Source organism: Microcaecilia unicolor, unplaced genomic scaffold (assembly GCF_901765095.1).
Source record: "Microcaecilia unicolor unplaced genomic scaffold, aMicUni1.1, whole genome shotgun sequence".
Classification (NCBI taxonomy): domain Eukaryota; kingdom Metazoa; phylum Chordata; class Amphibia; order Gymnophiona; family Siphonopidae; genus Microcaecilia; species Microcaecilia unicolor.
This window is the reverse complement of record NW_021963379.1, coordinates 3,763-20,199: the sequence shown is the minus strand read 5'-3', so window position 1 is coordinate 20,199 and position 16,437 is coordinate 3,763. Positions and strand designations below refer to the sequence as shown.

The 16,437-nt window shown below is 44.3% G+C and overlaps 1 protein-coding gene across 1 annotated transcript; it reads left to right on the top strand.

Moving 5' to 3' along the window:
* Positions 1-155: 155 nt before the first annotated feature.
* Positions 156-16,227, top strand: LOC115459263 (phosphatidylinositol 4-kinase type 2-alpha-like; the record flags this gene model as incomplete). Its single annotated transcript, XM_030189117.1, is given in 3 exon segments — positions 156-659; positions 12,415-12,615; positions 16,096-16,227. Coding segments are annotated over 3 exon segments (750 nt in total), but the record flags the coding sequence as incomplete, so codon positions are not given.
* Between the last annotated feature and the right edge of the window lie 210 nt (positions 16,228-16,437).

Sequence of the window (16,437 nt, the reverse complement as noted above, 5' to 3'; positions counted from 1 at the left end):
GAAAGAGACGAGACATTGGGATAGGAGGTGGCCGGAGAACATATGTCCAATCGCAGGCTTTTATAGCCTTTAGAACGGGGCGCGGCTTAACCGCTCCGGCGGTCTCTCTCCTTTCATTGGCTGCCTATCCCGGAAGTAAGCGTGAGTCAGCTGGTTGTCAGCTGACGGTGAAGAGTCTTTTGGCCGCCGGTGTTGTGGGACGGTTTGCGTTGTATCGCTGCTTCCCGTCACTGACGGTTCACATGGACGAATCGAGCCCGCTGGTGTCCCCCGTGCGGGACCAGCCGGATTATACGTTTCCATGTGGTTCTTCGCCTCCGGGGGCCCAACTCAGCCCCGCCACCGGTCGCCTGCCTGGAGCGGTGGTGCGACTTCCCTGCCCTGCAGCGGCGGCGGCTGTCGGTCCCTCACCCCCTGGCTCTCCTGGCGCCCGGGACCGCGAGCGGCAGCCGTTGCTCGAGAGGTCCCAGGCCCGTAGTTTAGGGGCGACGGTGACTTCGGCGGCGGCTCAGGCCCAGCGGGAGCGCAACGACTTCCCGGACGATCCCGAGTTTGCCGAGGTGGTGCGACGGGCCGATGCCGCTATTGAGCGCGGTATCTTCCCGGAGCGGATCTACCAGGGCTCCAGTGGCAGCTACTTCGTGAAGGACTCGCAGGGGGTGAGTGCAGCGGCAACGGATCACCCGACTGGGACTCGTAGCTCAAACATTCAAGATTATTCCCCCAACAGTTCCTTCAATAGATCACTGTTCTTCCCACCAGTTTCCCCTTTCCTGATCTAGTGACTCCTCATCACCCCATCTCAGTGTTTCTTCTGTTCTTCTAGTTTTTCCCGTCTTCTCATCCTCTGTCCCAGCCCTCTTTACCGATTGATTGAGGTCACCCCAAAGAGGCTGAGTCAGTTTTGGCTATATCCCATTGCATGCATACAGACAGAGTGTGTAGTCTTGGGATTTAGGACAAATCAGAACCTTCTTTCTCAACCGTTTCCTCTTGTCTGCCTTTTTTTTCCCCCTCTGTCTCTTTTACTCCAGGCCTCTCATGTCTCATTCTTCTGTAGCTCTGCTCCATCTCTCTACTTCGATTTTTCCCGGGTTAAGTGAACCGTTCATTTTTTTTGTTAGGCCAGGTACCCAGACTGAAGGGGTATGCTGAAAACACTGAATTTGGATTTAATTGTCCGTCTTTCCAAATCGGAGATAACTTTTATCTTCACATGGGTAAAAATGTGTTTAGGTGTGTAAAATGGCCTTCTAGAAGTATGTGCAACATTTAATAGTGTATGTACTTTCAGGGCAGTAGGTTAAGTAGTTTCTTTTCCAAGAGGGCTTACATTCTTAAGTCAGTGGAGGGTTAAGTAACATTCCCAAGACCACAGAGTATGTGAATAGTTTCTTTTAAGTTGTTATGCCTAGAAACGTTGAGTCATGGTCTGAAGTTTATATAAAGATTCATTTATTGGTTCTTTCCTCATATCTCTCTCAATATTGTTGTACTGTCTAATATTTAAGTCTGATGTAGAGGTATGAGGAGAAGGTGGCATTTGTTTCATAGTCTTGATTGGAGGAGCGGTGTACTTAGGAAACAAGCACAGTGAGGAGATGGAAACACTTTGTGTAACCAGCAGTCTTTATTTCTAGCAAGTTATGGACCCGACGTTGCCGTGTTTCAGCAAAACATTTGCCTGCGTCACGGGTCTGGTAACTATACTGCTGGTAAGAACTGACAATAGCAAAAATGCTCCAATAAACAAATATGCAAATCTGATTAAGACCGCATAAGATTCCGCAGTGCCGGGCTAGATACCAAAAACCGGCAGAAAACTTTTCTAGGAGACAATCATGTAGCTGAACATTGCACAGCTATGCAGTGCTATGCAAATAGCAAAAACGCTATAGCAAATAGCAAAACTGAGCTACATGGTTGCCTCTTAGAAAAGTTTTCTGCAGGTGTTTGGTATCTAGTGCGGCACTGTGGAATCTTATGCAGTCTTGATCAGATTTGAATATTTATTAGAGAATTGTTCATAATGTCAGTTCTTTCCAGCAGTATATGTTGTCAGACCCCTGACGCAGGCAAGTGTTTTGCTGAAACACTGCCATGTTGGGTCCATAACTTGCTGGAATAAAGACTGTTGGTTTCACAAAGTGTTTCCGTCTCCTCAGTGTGTTGCTGTGTCCTCATCGTGAGGACTGTTCATCCTTTTTCCTTGACTGTGGGTGGTGTACTTGACATAGCCTAGCATTTTTGCAAGCTGTCTGTTGATAAAGAGGCTGATGTACTAGCTCATAAGATTTCCTGTGGGTTAGCGGCCTATTTCTATGAAACTTTGCTATAAATGCAAATATAGCTATAGCACTGACTGAATAAGATAACTACATTTTAATAAAGTGTAGTTATCTTTTTGCAAAATGAGTCCTGCAAAGATGGGGTGTGATTTTCACTGTATACTGGATTCAGTTGCTTTACATGGTACTATTGCAGAAGCTCATTAAGGGGCCCTTTTACAGTGCTGCAGTAGAGCTAACTGTGGTGTCGGCACTACCACTGGCCTACTGAGTGAGCCGGCAGTAGTGCCGCTCCCACCGCATGCCATTTCTGGTGTGACAGGAAATTGTTTTCATTTCTAGCGCCAGGGCTTACCCAGTGGTAATCGGGCAGTGCTGCACACAGCCTGGCTACTGCCGGGTTAGCACAGGAGCCCTTTAGGAGGCAGTAAGGGCTCCCCCAGGAAATGACTGTGACCAAATATTAATGAACATTAAAAAAAAAAGCGCACAAAACAGACACATTAGTATCACACATACAACAACATTTTACAATCGGATTTAGGGGTCCTTTTACCAAGCTGTGGTAAAAGGGGCCTCAGTGTAAGCAAATTCACTCGTTGACACCACCGTAGGGCCTCTTTTACCACAGCTTGGTAAAAGGACCCCTAAATCTGACTGTAAAATATTGTTGTATGCATGATACTATGAGGCATGTTTTCAAAGCACTTAGCCTTCCAAAGTTCCATAGGTTTCTATGGAACTTTCGAAGGCTAAGCGCTTTGAAAATATGCCTCCTAGGTGTCTGTTTTGTGTGCTTTTTTTGGTCCACTGTCTGCTCAGTAGCCTGTTGGTGGAGGGGTGCACAAGTCACCTAGTGGAAAGTTCTTGGGAAACTGGTTATTTTGACTTGTGGTTATCTGTGTTGTTCTGATGTGTTTCCAGGATTGTATTGACAGTATTCTAATGTATAAACATGTGAATTCCATTTGATGTCAGTTATTTCTATGCCAGATAAACTTGTGGTTAGTTGTAATTCTTGTTAAAGCTCTGATGCTGATCTGCTGTCAAAAGCTGAAGGAAAGCATCTACCTAGGGACCATTTTATTCTTTTACATTCATATAAACAGACTGTGATGGCAGAAAAGAACAGTAAGGCACATCTAGTCTTCTGTAATTATTTTCTATTACAATGTTTGGTTAGACCAGGGCTTCCCAAACCTGGCCATCTGATCTCTGAGTCAGTTGGCATTTTACATATTCACAATGGTTATACATGATATACTTGTATACATTGGAAACCCAGTTCAAACCCCAGTTAACTGACTTTCCCCTTCACTTCTTTGTTACCGGTAAGGATTCCGTGGGACTATCCAGTGAGCTTTCCTGAGTTCTCTTACCACTATTGCCTTTTCACTTCAAGTGGTTGTCTTATATTAATTTAATGCTTTGCTTTGCTTTACATTTAAAATTAAAAAAAAAATCTCCAAGTGATTTACATATGATGGATTTTAATAACTGTATATTTTTAATTCGTAACTACTAGGCTGTACCGAACATTCGGATTCTATTTGGCCCAAATATATTATTCATATTCGGCTGAATAGCGATTTAAATTTGAATACGAATAATCTGGGGCTCTACTGTGCTAAATCGTACTGAAATAAATGCTTGGTCTCTGATTTCACGTTGCTTCTTTTATTATTTATTTTATGTTAAAGCTCAATTGTTTGTATTCAAATTTGGTCAAATTTTGTCATTCATATTCAGCTGAATAGTATGCTGTTTGGTACAGCTCTAGAACTACTAACTGGACTAGTCCAAGAGAACTCCAAGTTGTTTCATGGATCCTATTCCAAATTATTATCTTTGAATTCTCTACCCTTGGGAATTTGCACAAATTCTAACCATTTAATATTTTGAAAAACTCTAAAAACTTGCACTAGTGCCGACACAGCCCATTCACTTTGAACTAAAGCCCATCTAAACTACAGTATCAATCTTTGTCATGAATTGTCGTTGTTCTGTTGTCTTTATTTGAAGTGTGTGTGAGGAGAGCGCAGATGTATTTAGGAGTCAAGGCCTATACATGTTACTTACAGAGGCATAGATAGAGCAGTGGTCCTCACCCTGTGCTGAAGGCACACACAGTCATGTAGGGTTTCATGATAGCCATGTGTTACCAGCGTAGATAATAGATTTCTACTCCTGTAAAAGTAGCGTCTTCAACCCATAAAGACAATACACGGGTAAGACACCTAGGGCCCTGTTTACTAAGATGCGTTATAGGCGCGTTAACATTTTTAACGTGTTAACTGTGTGTGCCTACAATATCCCTACAGGCACCTACGTGGTTAACACACGCGCTAATTGTAGGCGTGTTAAAAACGCTAATGCGCCTTAGAAAACAGGGCCCTTCGTGTGTGTAACTTCTTTCTACATAGCCATAAAATTAAAACATAGCTTTTCAAACCTAAATTGAGAAAAATGTGTGTTTGTCAACAAGTGCTTAAATTATACAGGTGCAGACGTAATCGGAGATGATGCAGATGTGGCTTGTCCAGCGCAGCCCTTCTTCCAGGTCTCACTGCCAGATGTTGGCAGATGCCTTCTCCACGTTTTTGCTTTGTTTTGATGTCCTGTCCTTTTCCTTCGTAATCTATAATCATTGCTATATTTTCTAAAGATGTTTAGCCTAAGTTGTTCCTTGAAGTAGTTGTATTTCATCACAGACATGTCTTTCCTGGCTTAGATGAATGTTGAGATTTTTAACCTGGATGGTTTAAAATTGGCATAAGATTTCATTTTCAGTGCATTCTATTAAAATGAAAGTGATAGTTTTCATCCATCTGTGACATCTAATGTCACAGGCATGGACCAGCAGTGCCTGTAATATGCTGCAGCTATAAGCAGGCAAACCAGTCACTAAAGCATTGCGGCAGCTGGGGCTATGTGTCTGGCAGGACTTCTCAGACCTTACCAGCTGAAGAAAACCCACCCACATCCTGAGCAGCTACTCCATTGTCCCCTCCAGTGGAGCCCATATGACTACTGTGAAAGACTTCTGACTGCCATCAGGTTGCGAAGGACAGAAATGCTTACTGTGGCTGGCCTGCAGAGGACTTTGACTATTGCTGAGACCCCAGGCAGAAGTCTTTTTGCTTTTGAAATGAAACATTACCCCTGTAGTTCCTGTAAGCCCCTGGGAATCGATCCTTGCATTTCATTGATTCTAAGTGATGATGATGTTATAATTGACGTACATACTGCAGGAACCAATCAGTAAGAAGTGACTAAGAGGCTACAAGGCAGAAAGGAAATGAAAAAGGAAATAAAAAAAATCATAGAACTAACAATGAAAAAACCCAAGTTTAGCATTGCATAACTGTAGCTTGCAGTTCCTCTCTTCTTGCAGAAGCCATAACATGCACTGGTTTAAATTGCTACACAGTTCTAGACTTGTTTAGATATGGCTCCCAATAAGATACACTACAGCTGTATTGTCTGATAGGAATGCTTGTTAATTAGCCACTAGCTTCCTTGGATTTATTGTGTTCAAAGTTACAGTGCTTCCTTTGGGAAGGATGGAAAAGAGTGATGGCATGGGGAAGGGGAAGTATATATCAGGGGCGTAGCCAGACCTGCCCAATTTGGGTGGGCTTGATTTCAGATTGAGTGGGCACACACTATTTTGTGCCCCCCCCCCCCCCCCCCGGAGGCCCCAAATTCAGTCAATACTTGAGCTGGCAAAGATCCCCAGGTTCTGCTCTGGCAGCCCAGAACACTCCCGTACTCACTGCAGCCATCGGCACTCTGTAGCCTAGTAGTTAGTGCAGCAGCCTGAGAACCCAGGGAACTGGGTTTGGTTCCCATTGCAGCTTCTTTTAACTCTGGGCAAGTCACTTAACCCTCCATAGCCCCAGGTACAAAATAGGTACCTGTATATAATATGTAAACTGCTTTAATTGTAACCACAGAAAGGCAGTATATCAAGGCCTATTCCCTTTCCCTCTATATGCTGCTGCTATGTGGGCCTTCCTCCGGCACATGTGCAAAAACCAAGCATGCAAGGGAGTGGGGTGAGCTGGTGCAGCAGTGGTCCACTGAGAGTGCCACCGGCTGCAGCGAGTATGAGAGTGTTCTGGGTCACTGGAACAGGACCTCTTCTACTGATGGGGCTTGAGGATCCCTGCCAGCCTTAAAAAGGGTGCCACAATGTTGGGTGGGCCTGAGCCCGAAGAGGGTGGGCCCAGGCCCACACATGGCTACACCACTGGTATATATGTGAGAGTCAGTCTAGTAGGGGAGTGAGGTATATACGTCAGTTGGGGAGGAATATGTCTGTTAGAAAGATGGGAGTGAGGTGTATGTGTACCTGTGTGGGGAAAAGAGTGAAAGTATTAAAAAAAAAAAAAAAAAGAGGAAATAACTGAAAAGAAAAAGGACCTGGGAATCTAATCAGGAAGAGGAGAAAGGGAGAACAGTTCAGAAACATCTAGAAGAAAGTGAGAGAAAAGAAAACAAATCAGTGGTGTAATGAAATGTGAATAAATAAGAAAAAGATATTAAAAATCTATAAATGAAAAAAAGTTTTGAACATTTTTTTTAAATTAAAAAATATTATGTGACTCCTGCTCTGCTAATGTACTCTGTAATGTGTCAGGTAGTGGTGGTCTTGGAGTTATTCAGACCTTTCAAGAGATTCTTTTGGGGTCCCCATTGCCCCTGGTACAAATAAGTATCTGAATATACTATGTAAACCGCTTTGAATGTAGTTGCAAAAACCACAGAAAGGCGGTATATCCAGTCCCATTTCCCTTTCCCTTTCCCTTAGAGGGCTGACATTGGTTTTCGCTGATAATGGAAACTAATGGCGGCCATCTCAAACCCGGCCAAATCCAATGCATTTGGTCGTGGGAGGAGCCAGCATTTGTAGTGCACTGGTCCCCCTCGCATGCCAGGACACCAACCGGGCACCCTAGGGGGCACTGCAGTGGACTTCACAAATTGATCCCAGGTACATAGCTCCCTTACCTTGTGTGCTGAGCCCCCCAAACCCCACTGCCCCCAACTGTACACCACTACCCATGGGCGTAGACTGGGGGGGGGGGGGCGAGGGGGGCAATGCCCCCCAAACGACGACGACTGGCGCCAGTAGTAAAAAAAAAACAAGCAGGCACGCTCATCTCTCCGTCCGCTTTGCTTCCCTGCTCTCTCAGCGTCCCGCCCGAAAGGAAATGACATCGGAGGAAGGCGGGACGCAGACAGAGAGGGCAGGGAAGTGAAGCGGACGGAGACGAGCGTGTCTGTCTACTCCCTCTCTTCCTCCCTCCCTCCGGCGCAGGCAGCAGTCTTCTTCAGCCTTTCTGTGCTCCTGGCAGCGGTAGCGACGTATACACGCTGCCTTCGGCTCTGCCCCGAAGCCTTCTCTTCAAGTTCCTGTTCCCGCATAGGTGAGGTTCTATATGCGGCACTTAAAAAAATCTGCACTGAAATCGGTTCCCACTTACATGTATTCTATGATCAGTGCCTAGATTTAGAAGCCGATTATAGAATACACTTAGTTTATATTTCAGTGCCTAAATCTACTCACATCCATTTACACCAACAAAAACAGCCCGTCAGTAGTTGCCACCCCCAGCACACCATCGTATCCGGCACTATTTTTGTAGCACTGGTGTGTATCCAGTGTTAATCGGGGAGTGCCGCACGCTGCCCGGTTACCACTTAGCACGGTGGCCCCCTTACCGGCGCCTCAATGGGTGGTGGGGCTCCCCTCGAAATTGCCACGCGGCAAGTGCTTTACCTCCCACACGGCCATTTCCTGCAGAAAAGAAAGACCTACCTTTTACTTGGCTGCAGTAAAAGGGGGGGGGGGACTCAGCGTACGTTAAAAACCTATGCCAGCACAGGCCCCCTTTTGCCACAGCTTGGTAAAAGGGGCCCTCAGCGAGTTGTGTGCCTATTAATGCTAATTATTACTTGTTAGTGCTGTTATCAGCGCTTATTAGCTTGTTAAGTTGCACACGTTATAGAATCTGCGCTGATTTCAGCGCAAATCTCTAGGCGCATTATGTAGAATCCGGGGGATAACATCATTTGAATTCAAGTTTAATGTATATCCAGAACTATTTAGCCTATAATCGGGGTTTTCACCCGATTCAAATTCTATCTGGCAAGCTATGCAAAGTCTGTTAATTGATAATAGCTATTAGGCAATAGGAATTGCACAAAATTTATTTAGTGCTTGGGTTAAGGATTTTATATGTAGTATTTTTTTCTGTAATAGTTTTTGTAACTATTTTAATATTGATTGAGAAATGGTAGATTATTGTGATTGATATTGTGTATCACTTTAATTAGATTGTGAACCCAATTGTTGGGATTGATTTCAATGCATATTTATTAGGGATAGCCCAAAATCCTGACTGGGTTTAAGGCTCTTCAGGATTGCACTTTGATACTCCAGAACCAGAGATTCCAAGGACCGATCTGACTGTAGATATAAATGGGCTATTGTTGCTAAGCCTAGTTCCCTTAAGTCCAAGTCCAGCACCTTGGGAAGAAAAGAGCAAATGGAACTGGATTTACTAAAATTGGCGATGTAAATAAAACAACCCTTCCTGAGTACCAAGAAATCTGTAGACCTGCTGACACATTTGAAATGCATCTGACCTCCAGTCAGGGGCGTAGCCAGAAAACAGATATTGAGTGGGCCCAGGCAAGAAGTGGGTGGACACCAAAGGTTCTCCTCCCCCCCCCCCCCCCCCCCAAACGACCAAAAAAATATCTCGGCTTGCGGAAAAATGCTTCTTTCCACCTTGGAAGTCTGCATCAGGAATTTTTCTGAAAACTGAGCAGGTGCTGGTATCGTGGAGAGTAACGTTTTTGTTACCATTAGGGGGAAGTCTTCAGCTGGCGGAGCTTGGGATCCCCACCAGCCACCGCTAAATATGTGCTACTATTGGGTGGGCCTGAGCCTTAAGCCCATCCAGGCCCACCTGTGGCTACGCCACTGCCTCCAGTTAACCCCTACGCCGGATCAGCATCTGGTTATCAAAGGAGAGTGGGATAGCAGCAGCCCATCCATGTAGTTAGAAAGCTAATTCACAGCTTTACAGATAGCTAATTTTCTGAATCTGAAGAACAAAGGCATTTGCTTTTTATTTTTAGCAGAGTAACATCGGGGATGGTGCAATACTCCACTTGTTTCAGTGGTCCTGCATCCCTTAGTGCTACTGGCGCCAAAAAGCGAGAACTTACGTCTCCCTCAACAAGCTGGGTTACCTGTGACTTGTTAGAACGGTTACAGAAAAGTCTTCGTCCTTGCCTTGCGGGAAAGCCATTGCAAAGGATAGAACCTTGATTGTTCAGTCCAGTAAGATACATTTCATAAGGACTGAGCTGATTAGACCCTCTTCCAAAGAAACACCCAAGGTTATATCTGAAGCCTAAATGATAGGTTCTATGGACAGACAGTGCTTCATTCACTTCTGGGATACCACCTGAGCATATATTGGATGCCTTGGAGCATATATATATACATAGGTTTAATTGTAGTAGTACTATTGATTTCTGTAATGCTACTTGGCATATGCAGGGCTGTACAGAGATGTGTAAAGAGACTTATAGCCTAGCCTAGTCAAGACAAAACAGATACAAAACAAGAAACAAAGAGGCTTTGAGCTAAGGCAGCAAGGCTGTGATGTACGAATGTAGCTATGTGCTCTGAGAGTGCATTTTTCTGTGGGATGTTATTTGCAACAGAGGCAGCCAGATGCCTTGGATGGATATTTCCTCACATTCCAGTAAATGATCCCTTTCCATTGCGCTGCCATAGAGATGACTTTCTGTGTTCCAGATGTGGCCTTTTCTGTGCACCTTTTCCAAAACCCACCTATTGGATAAGCAGCTGTCAAGGAGATGTTTGATCAATGTTCTTGGAAATAATTCCAAAACATTTTTAAGTCCATATTTGGTGGTGTTGCTAATAAAAATAAATTTTAAAACGCTGTATATTTTCAGCAGCCCTTATAAGTGTTGCTTTGAAAATCCACATACTTATACCCGCTATTTACCCATTGGCATTTGGGCATATGTCATATGTTATGAGTTTATCTTGTTGGACAGACTAGATGGACCGTACAGGTCTTTATCTGCCATCATCTACTATGTTTAGCAGCAGCATTTGCCTCTGAATGTGTACATTTTTTTTGTCCTTCTCTTGGCTTGCCCCAAATCGCTCCTCTCTTCTGGACTCATGTCTGGCTGTTTGCAAATAAAATGGCCAAAGTTAAATATACATCTGCTGCAGATTTTTAACAATGAAATACTAATGCCCAGTTGTTGCTTGCTGACTGCATATCTGAATATCAGCTTCTTCAAATCAAAGTGGAAATGAGTATTGCTTCTTTCTTTGGCAGGTTGCTGCTCTTGTAGCTTGAGCAGAAATGCAGGCACTGTATAAAGTCTCTTGTCTTCAACTTCAGCTCCTTTAGCAAGTCTTAACATTACCTTGAAGATTTTATACATTTTACATTGTGACGGAAGGAAGAGGCTGCATGTGCCTGTTTGTGGAGATCCCAGCAGGACTTATGTAACTCTTGTGGATTGTGATTTTTTTCCCACGAATGGAACTTACTGCAGCATTTAGAATAGAGTGGTGTGGTAGCCATGATAGTGCACTTTTAAAGGTAATCAATAGAAATCAAACAAAATAAAACATGGAAAAGAAAAATAAGATGATACCTTTTTTTATTGGACATAATACATTTGTTGATTAGCCTTCGAAGGTTGCAACCTTCGAAAGCTAATGAAGAAATGTATTAAGTTATGTCCAATAAAAAAGGTATCATCTTATTTTCTTTTCCATGTTTTATGCAACATTTAGGAAACAGTAGGGTGCGTGCTCTGCTTTAACTTTGATTTTCAGAGGTAAAATGTAGAGAGGAGGGAAGGAGGCCTCCCTAACACATCTGAAATAACAAGCTTGCATGTGATGGGCATTTCACTTTACATTTCTCTAGTACGTGGAGGACTTGTACTGTTCCCTTGCTGTGCCCTTCAGACTATCCTCAGTATGTGCATGCAGTGAATCAGCCCTAGGCTGAGACTCCTTCTCCAAGGCCTCGAGTTCTCGTGTCCTTGTGAATTCTCCATGAGAGGTTCAAACCTGCCCATCAGCATGTGATGGAATTCACTTTGAAAATGGCATAATAGTGACAAGATCTCTCCCTGCAGACTGCCACAGAACCTTCCTTTTTTTTCCAAGCAATTTCCTCCTGTTCTTGAATCAAGACTGTGATCTGGCATATCAGTCCTCGTTCATTCTTGCCCAGGGACTCCCCCCCCCCCCCCCCCCCCCCCCCCCCCCCACCCCCCTCTTTTATAGTCCCTCTCAGCTTTGCTTGGTCCAGTCATTGCAGGGAGAGGCCTGCATCAGGACTCTTTCTAGAAATCCCCACAGGGTACAGCTGTAGTACAATGGCATTGACTCAATTCCCCCCTCCCCGCCAGACTTTGAAGCCTGCTGTCTCCAACATCTCCAGCCCTGGCCGAACTGGGGGCAGAACCAACCCTGTGTCCCTTTTCATTGCAGGGCACAGTACCTGCCACTGGGCCAGCTCAAGAGTGACCCTTTCTGAACAAAGCTTAATTTCATTCTTTGTCAAGTATCCTTGCTTTGTCACTCTTCACATTGCACTGTACTTATGCTTCTCATCTCTACGACTGACTGCGTTTAGGGGGCATTTTAAACTGAAAGATTACTGAGGTAGTTCCTACTAGCGTTTTGTTGAAAAAGTAAATGAAATCTTTCATTCTTTAAGACTGTGGAGAGGTTTTGGGCCTATTATTTAGGAAAGTGCTTCTCGCCATGTTTATATTTATTAGGCATTTGGTATACGGGATTTCAGCGGGGACAATCAAAGCAGTTAATTAATAGCAATCAGAAAAGAAAAGAATTACAGTGATAAATAGAAGAGTGAGATGGAAAGAGAACTTCTTTCTTGACTTTGGTTGTGGTGTGGGAGTGTGGCTGATTTCAGGAGCACAGGTGACACTTCATGAAATGTTTTACATAGGATATGGTCAGTCACTGTGGCTAAATGTTCCTTTTCTAAATTTTGTGTTTGTTTTTTGACAACAGAAAATTATTGGTGTATTTAAACCCAAAAATGAGGAGCCATATGGCCAGCTGAATCCCAAATGGACCAAGTGGCTACAGAAGCTGTGTTGTCCCTGCTGCTTCGGGAGGGACTGCCTTGTTCTGAACCAGGGTTACCTATCGGAGGCAGGAGCCAGCCTGGTGGACCAAAAACTGGAGCTCAACATTGTGCCTCGCACAAGGGTAAGTCCTGGAGAGAGAGATACATGAGTGAAATGGTGTTGATCAGGAGCTAGAAATCTTACCTTGTTTTTCCATTTCTAGGTGATGGCTACAAGTTTAGGGGTCCTTTTTACTAAAGCTTAGTGTGCGCTAAATGCTAAGATGTTTTAGCGTGCATTAATTCGTTAGCACACAACACAGTAAGCTTTAGTAAAAGGGCCTTTTAGTGAGCAAAGGCATTGGATGCACTTCCCAACTCACTGTGTGCATGTAGATCCATGAAATACATTTCAGGATGGTCTAGTTTACATGAAAAATAAAATTGTATCCATTTTGTAAACATACATTTTGGTAAACATAACACCTCTGTTCTTATAATCTGCAAATTACCTATTCAGATCTATGCGGATAACAAGAAGATTGGGACTATCCAGGAATTACAATTGAAAACAATAATAAATGCATTTTTTTCATTTAAGACCAAAGGCACATGGGATAAACATGATTTGTATAGTAGATGTTCACAAAATAAGACAATCTTCACCGCTTTTCCTATTTTTGTCCCTTCATCCTTATTTTATGTGCTGTGAGTATCTTTAGAGCCAGTCTGATCTGAGTCACGTTGGGGATAATTCTATAAGCGGGTGTCTCTATTTAGGTGCCCTGATGCCTAGTCTGTAACAGAATACTAGCATAACCTTGTGACAGAGGGCCATACGTTTATAGAGCTGGCATAACTGCAGGCGCCTAAATGTGGCAGGGAAGCGTGTAAATTACCGTATTCTGCAAGTGGCATGCATAAGTGGGTGGCACCGTTTATGTGCTCTCATGTTCCATGCCTGTGAACACCCCCTTGAATTTATTGGGTTTGGGTTGGATTTATTACTTATAATCCGCCCTTAGCCAGGGCGGCAAACAGAAGAATGTACATAAAATCACATAAAAACAAATACAATAGATTCATCAACATACCATAATTGCAAAAAAACAAAAAACAAAAATAAAATCCAAGCTTAGTCAATAAATCAAAAACCAGCAGGAACATGATATGCCAGACACAATAAATGTGCTTTCAAATGATGTTTAAATGTTAGCAAATGATGATCATTTTTTAGCCCAGATGGAGGCATATTTTCAAAGCACTTAGCCTTCCAAAGTTCCATAGAAACCTATGGAACTTTGGAAGGCTAAGTGCTTTGAAAATATGCCTCATGGCAACTTGTTATGGGCTGTGGAGGCTCTGCTATATATTAGTGCCTCCGTTTAGATGCCCCAGTATCATGCGTGTAATGCTAATTTTATAATGGTATCTTGGCACTATAGAATACTAGTGCAAGGTTGGCATTGGTGTGCCCATGTTTAAGCATGCCCTGTTGGCGAGCCTAAGTGTGCAAAGTGATGAGTGTAGTTTTCTGTATTGTAGTAACTAGAAAACATGCCCATGGCCCCTATGCTGCGCCCACACACATGCCCTCCTTCCATTTAGATGCTATACCACTTAGGGCATTACTGTATAGAATAGTGCCTGGTGCGTATAGATCCTACTTGCCACTTACTTTATAGAATCTCCCTCTATGCTACTTAAGAGCACCCTCATAGAGTAGTGTGTAGTCATTTTGCTGCCACTTAAAATGTGTAAGTACTAGTATTCTGTATGTTTAAGCCCACAAGGCAGAGGTTCCCAAACTTTTTTGGTTCATGGCACCCTTAGTGTCTGAGCAATTTTTTGTGGTCCTCCCCCCTTCAGCCAACATAGGTCTCCACCCCCCCCCCCCCCCCCCCCCCACAGTTCTCTACGCCCCCCCTGCATTTTTCCACTGCTCACCTTCACCTGGAACAGCCCTGGGGGGCATCCTCTTCCCAATGTTCCTCCCTGCCCAGCATTTTTTCTTTGTCTTGTCTCTCCCCATATTCAGCTTCTCCCTTCTTTTTTTCCCTTCTTCCGGTACTATCCTGCCCTGCCCACTCTATCCCACTTGAGTGCCATGTCTCTTCCTCCTCCCACCCCCTGAACAGTCTGACTTCTCTCCCCTTCAACCTTCCTCCTCCAATCAAGTCTCTCTTCCCTACTCCCAGTGAGCCCTGCATCTCTCCCTCTTGCCAACTCTCCTCTGTAACCCCAGTCTCCTGTACCTCTCCAGCAGTGGCGATGATTAAGAAAGTTTTCCATCAGCATCAGGGCCTCTTCTCCGGCGCGTGCCGCCTACGCAGATAACAGGAAGTTGCATCAAAGTAGGCGGGATGCTCCAGAGAAGAGGGCAGCTCCTACGTTGGTGGAAAACTGTCTCAGTCACCGCTACTAGAGAGGTACAGGTGCCTGGGGCTGTAGAGGAGAGTTGGTGGAAGGGAGAAGGAGAGATGCAGGACTCACGGGGGAAGGGAAGAGAAAAAGAGACATAATGAGTGGGCAGCAGCGGTTTGGGTGGCAGTGGGAGGGAGTTCAGGATTTGCTGCAGCACCCCAGCAAGTTCGCTATGGCGCACCAGAGTGCTGCGGTGCACAGTTTGGGAACCGCTGTTAAAGGGGTGCATTACTGCAGGCACCCGGTTATAGAATTGCCCTTATGACTGAGTAGAACAAAGGGATGTAGGTAACTGACCTCCTTCCAATCTGCTCTTTTGCTTGCCAAACAGGACTATTACATCCAGCCGACTAATTCTCTCGGCTCAAACCCTCGACTTCTCTTCGCCACACTGAACTGAACTCTCTCCTCAAGGTGCCTCCATCTCCAACTGTCCCCTCACTATCTCCTCAGACCCTAGCTGAGTTCTTCCACGACAAGGTTCAGAAGATAAACCTCGAATTCTCAACCAAGCCACCCCCACCTCTCCTTCCCCTTGTCTGATCCCCTAACTCCCCAACCCCTCCGTCCTTTTCCTCCTTTCCCGAAATCACTGATGAGGAAACAACACATCTTCTTTCCTCCTCAAAACGAACTACCCTGTACCCTCTTATCCCCACCTCTTTAATTCCCTTACCTCTTAGTTGTTCTGTCTATTTGCCTGTCCTATTTAGATTGTGAGCTCTTTGAGCAGGGACTGTCTTTTCATGTATGGTGTACATACATATGCCTTGTAGCGTTATAGAAGTGATAAGTAGTAGTAGTAACTGAACAGGGTCTGAAAAGGTTTAATGAAAATAGGAAGTCTGTGTTCATGTCAGCATTAAAACAGTTATGTGTATAATACTGCTCTCAAGTCTAGTTGATCTGGAAATTTGCTCCAGGAAATTAACCAGTTTGTTGCAAAAAAAATGGCAGTCTTTTCTGTGAAAATTATATAGCATAAATGCAACAAGGCCACCCTGCCCAGACTTGGGGGAGCTTTCTGTGAGCATGGGGATTCTGCTGTTTTCCTCCTTGTGAGCGACATCTAGTAGACAGAACGTGTGCACTGTAAAAGTACTGCTGTTTCAAGCCCTAATAGTTTCCCATCGAGTAACTGCTTTTGAGTTTGGTGCCAGAAACACATTAATGTTTGTTTCTGTTTGATGTCTTCCCAGGTAGTGTATCTTGCAAGTGAAACCTTTAACTACAGTGCCATTGACAGGGTGAAGGCCAGAGGGAAACGTTTGGCGCTGGAGAAAGTGCCAAAAGTTGGCCAGAGATTCAACCGAATAGGATTGCCTCCTAAGGTATGGTATGATGAAATCGCAACCAGACCGTGGCATTCAGGATTCTAAAATCACCTCCCTCTTCTGAGGGACATGTACATTGGGGGGGAATTCTCTGTAGCTTGTCTAAAGTTAGGCGCGTGGATTTGCATGCCATTTAGGGAACATGCACTTAACTATAGGTGTGAGCACTTATTCTAGCTCAGTGGTGTCCAAGTCTAGTTGCATTTT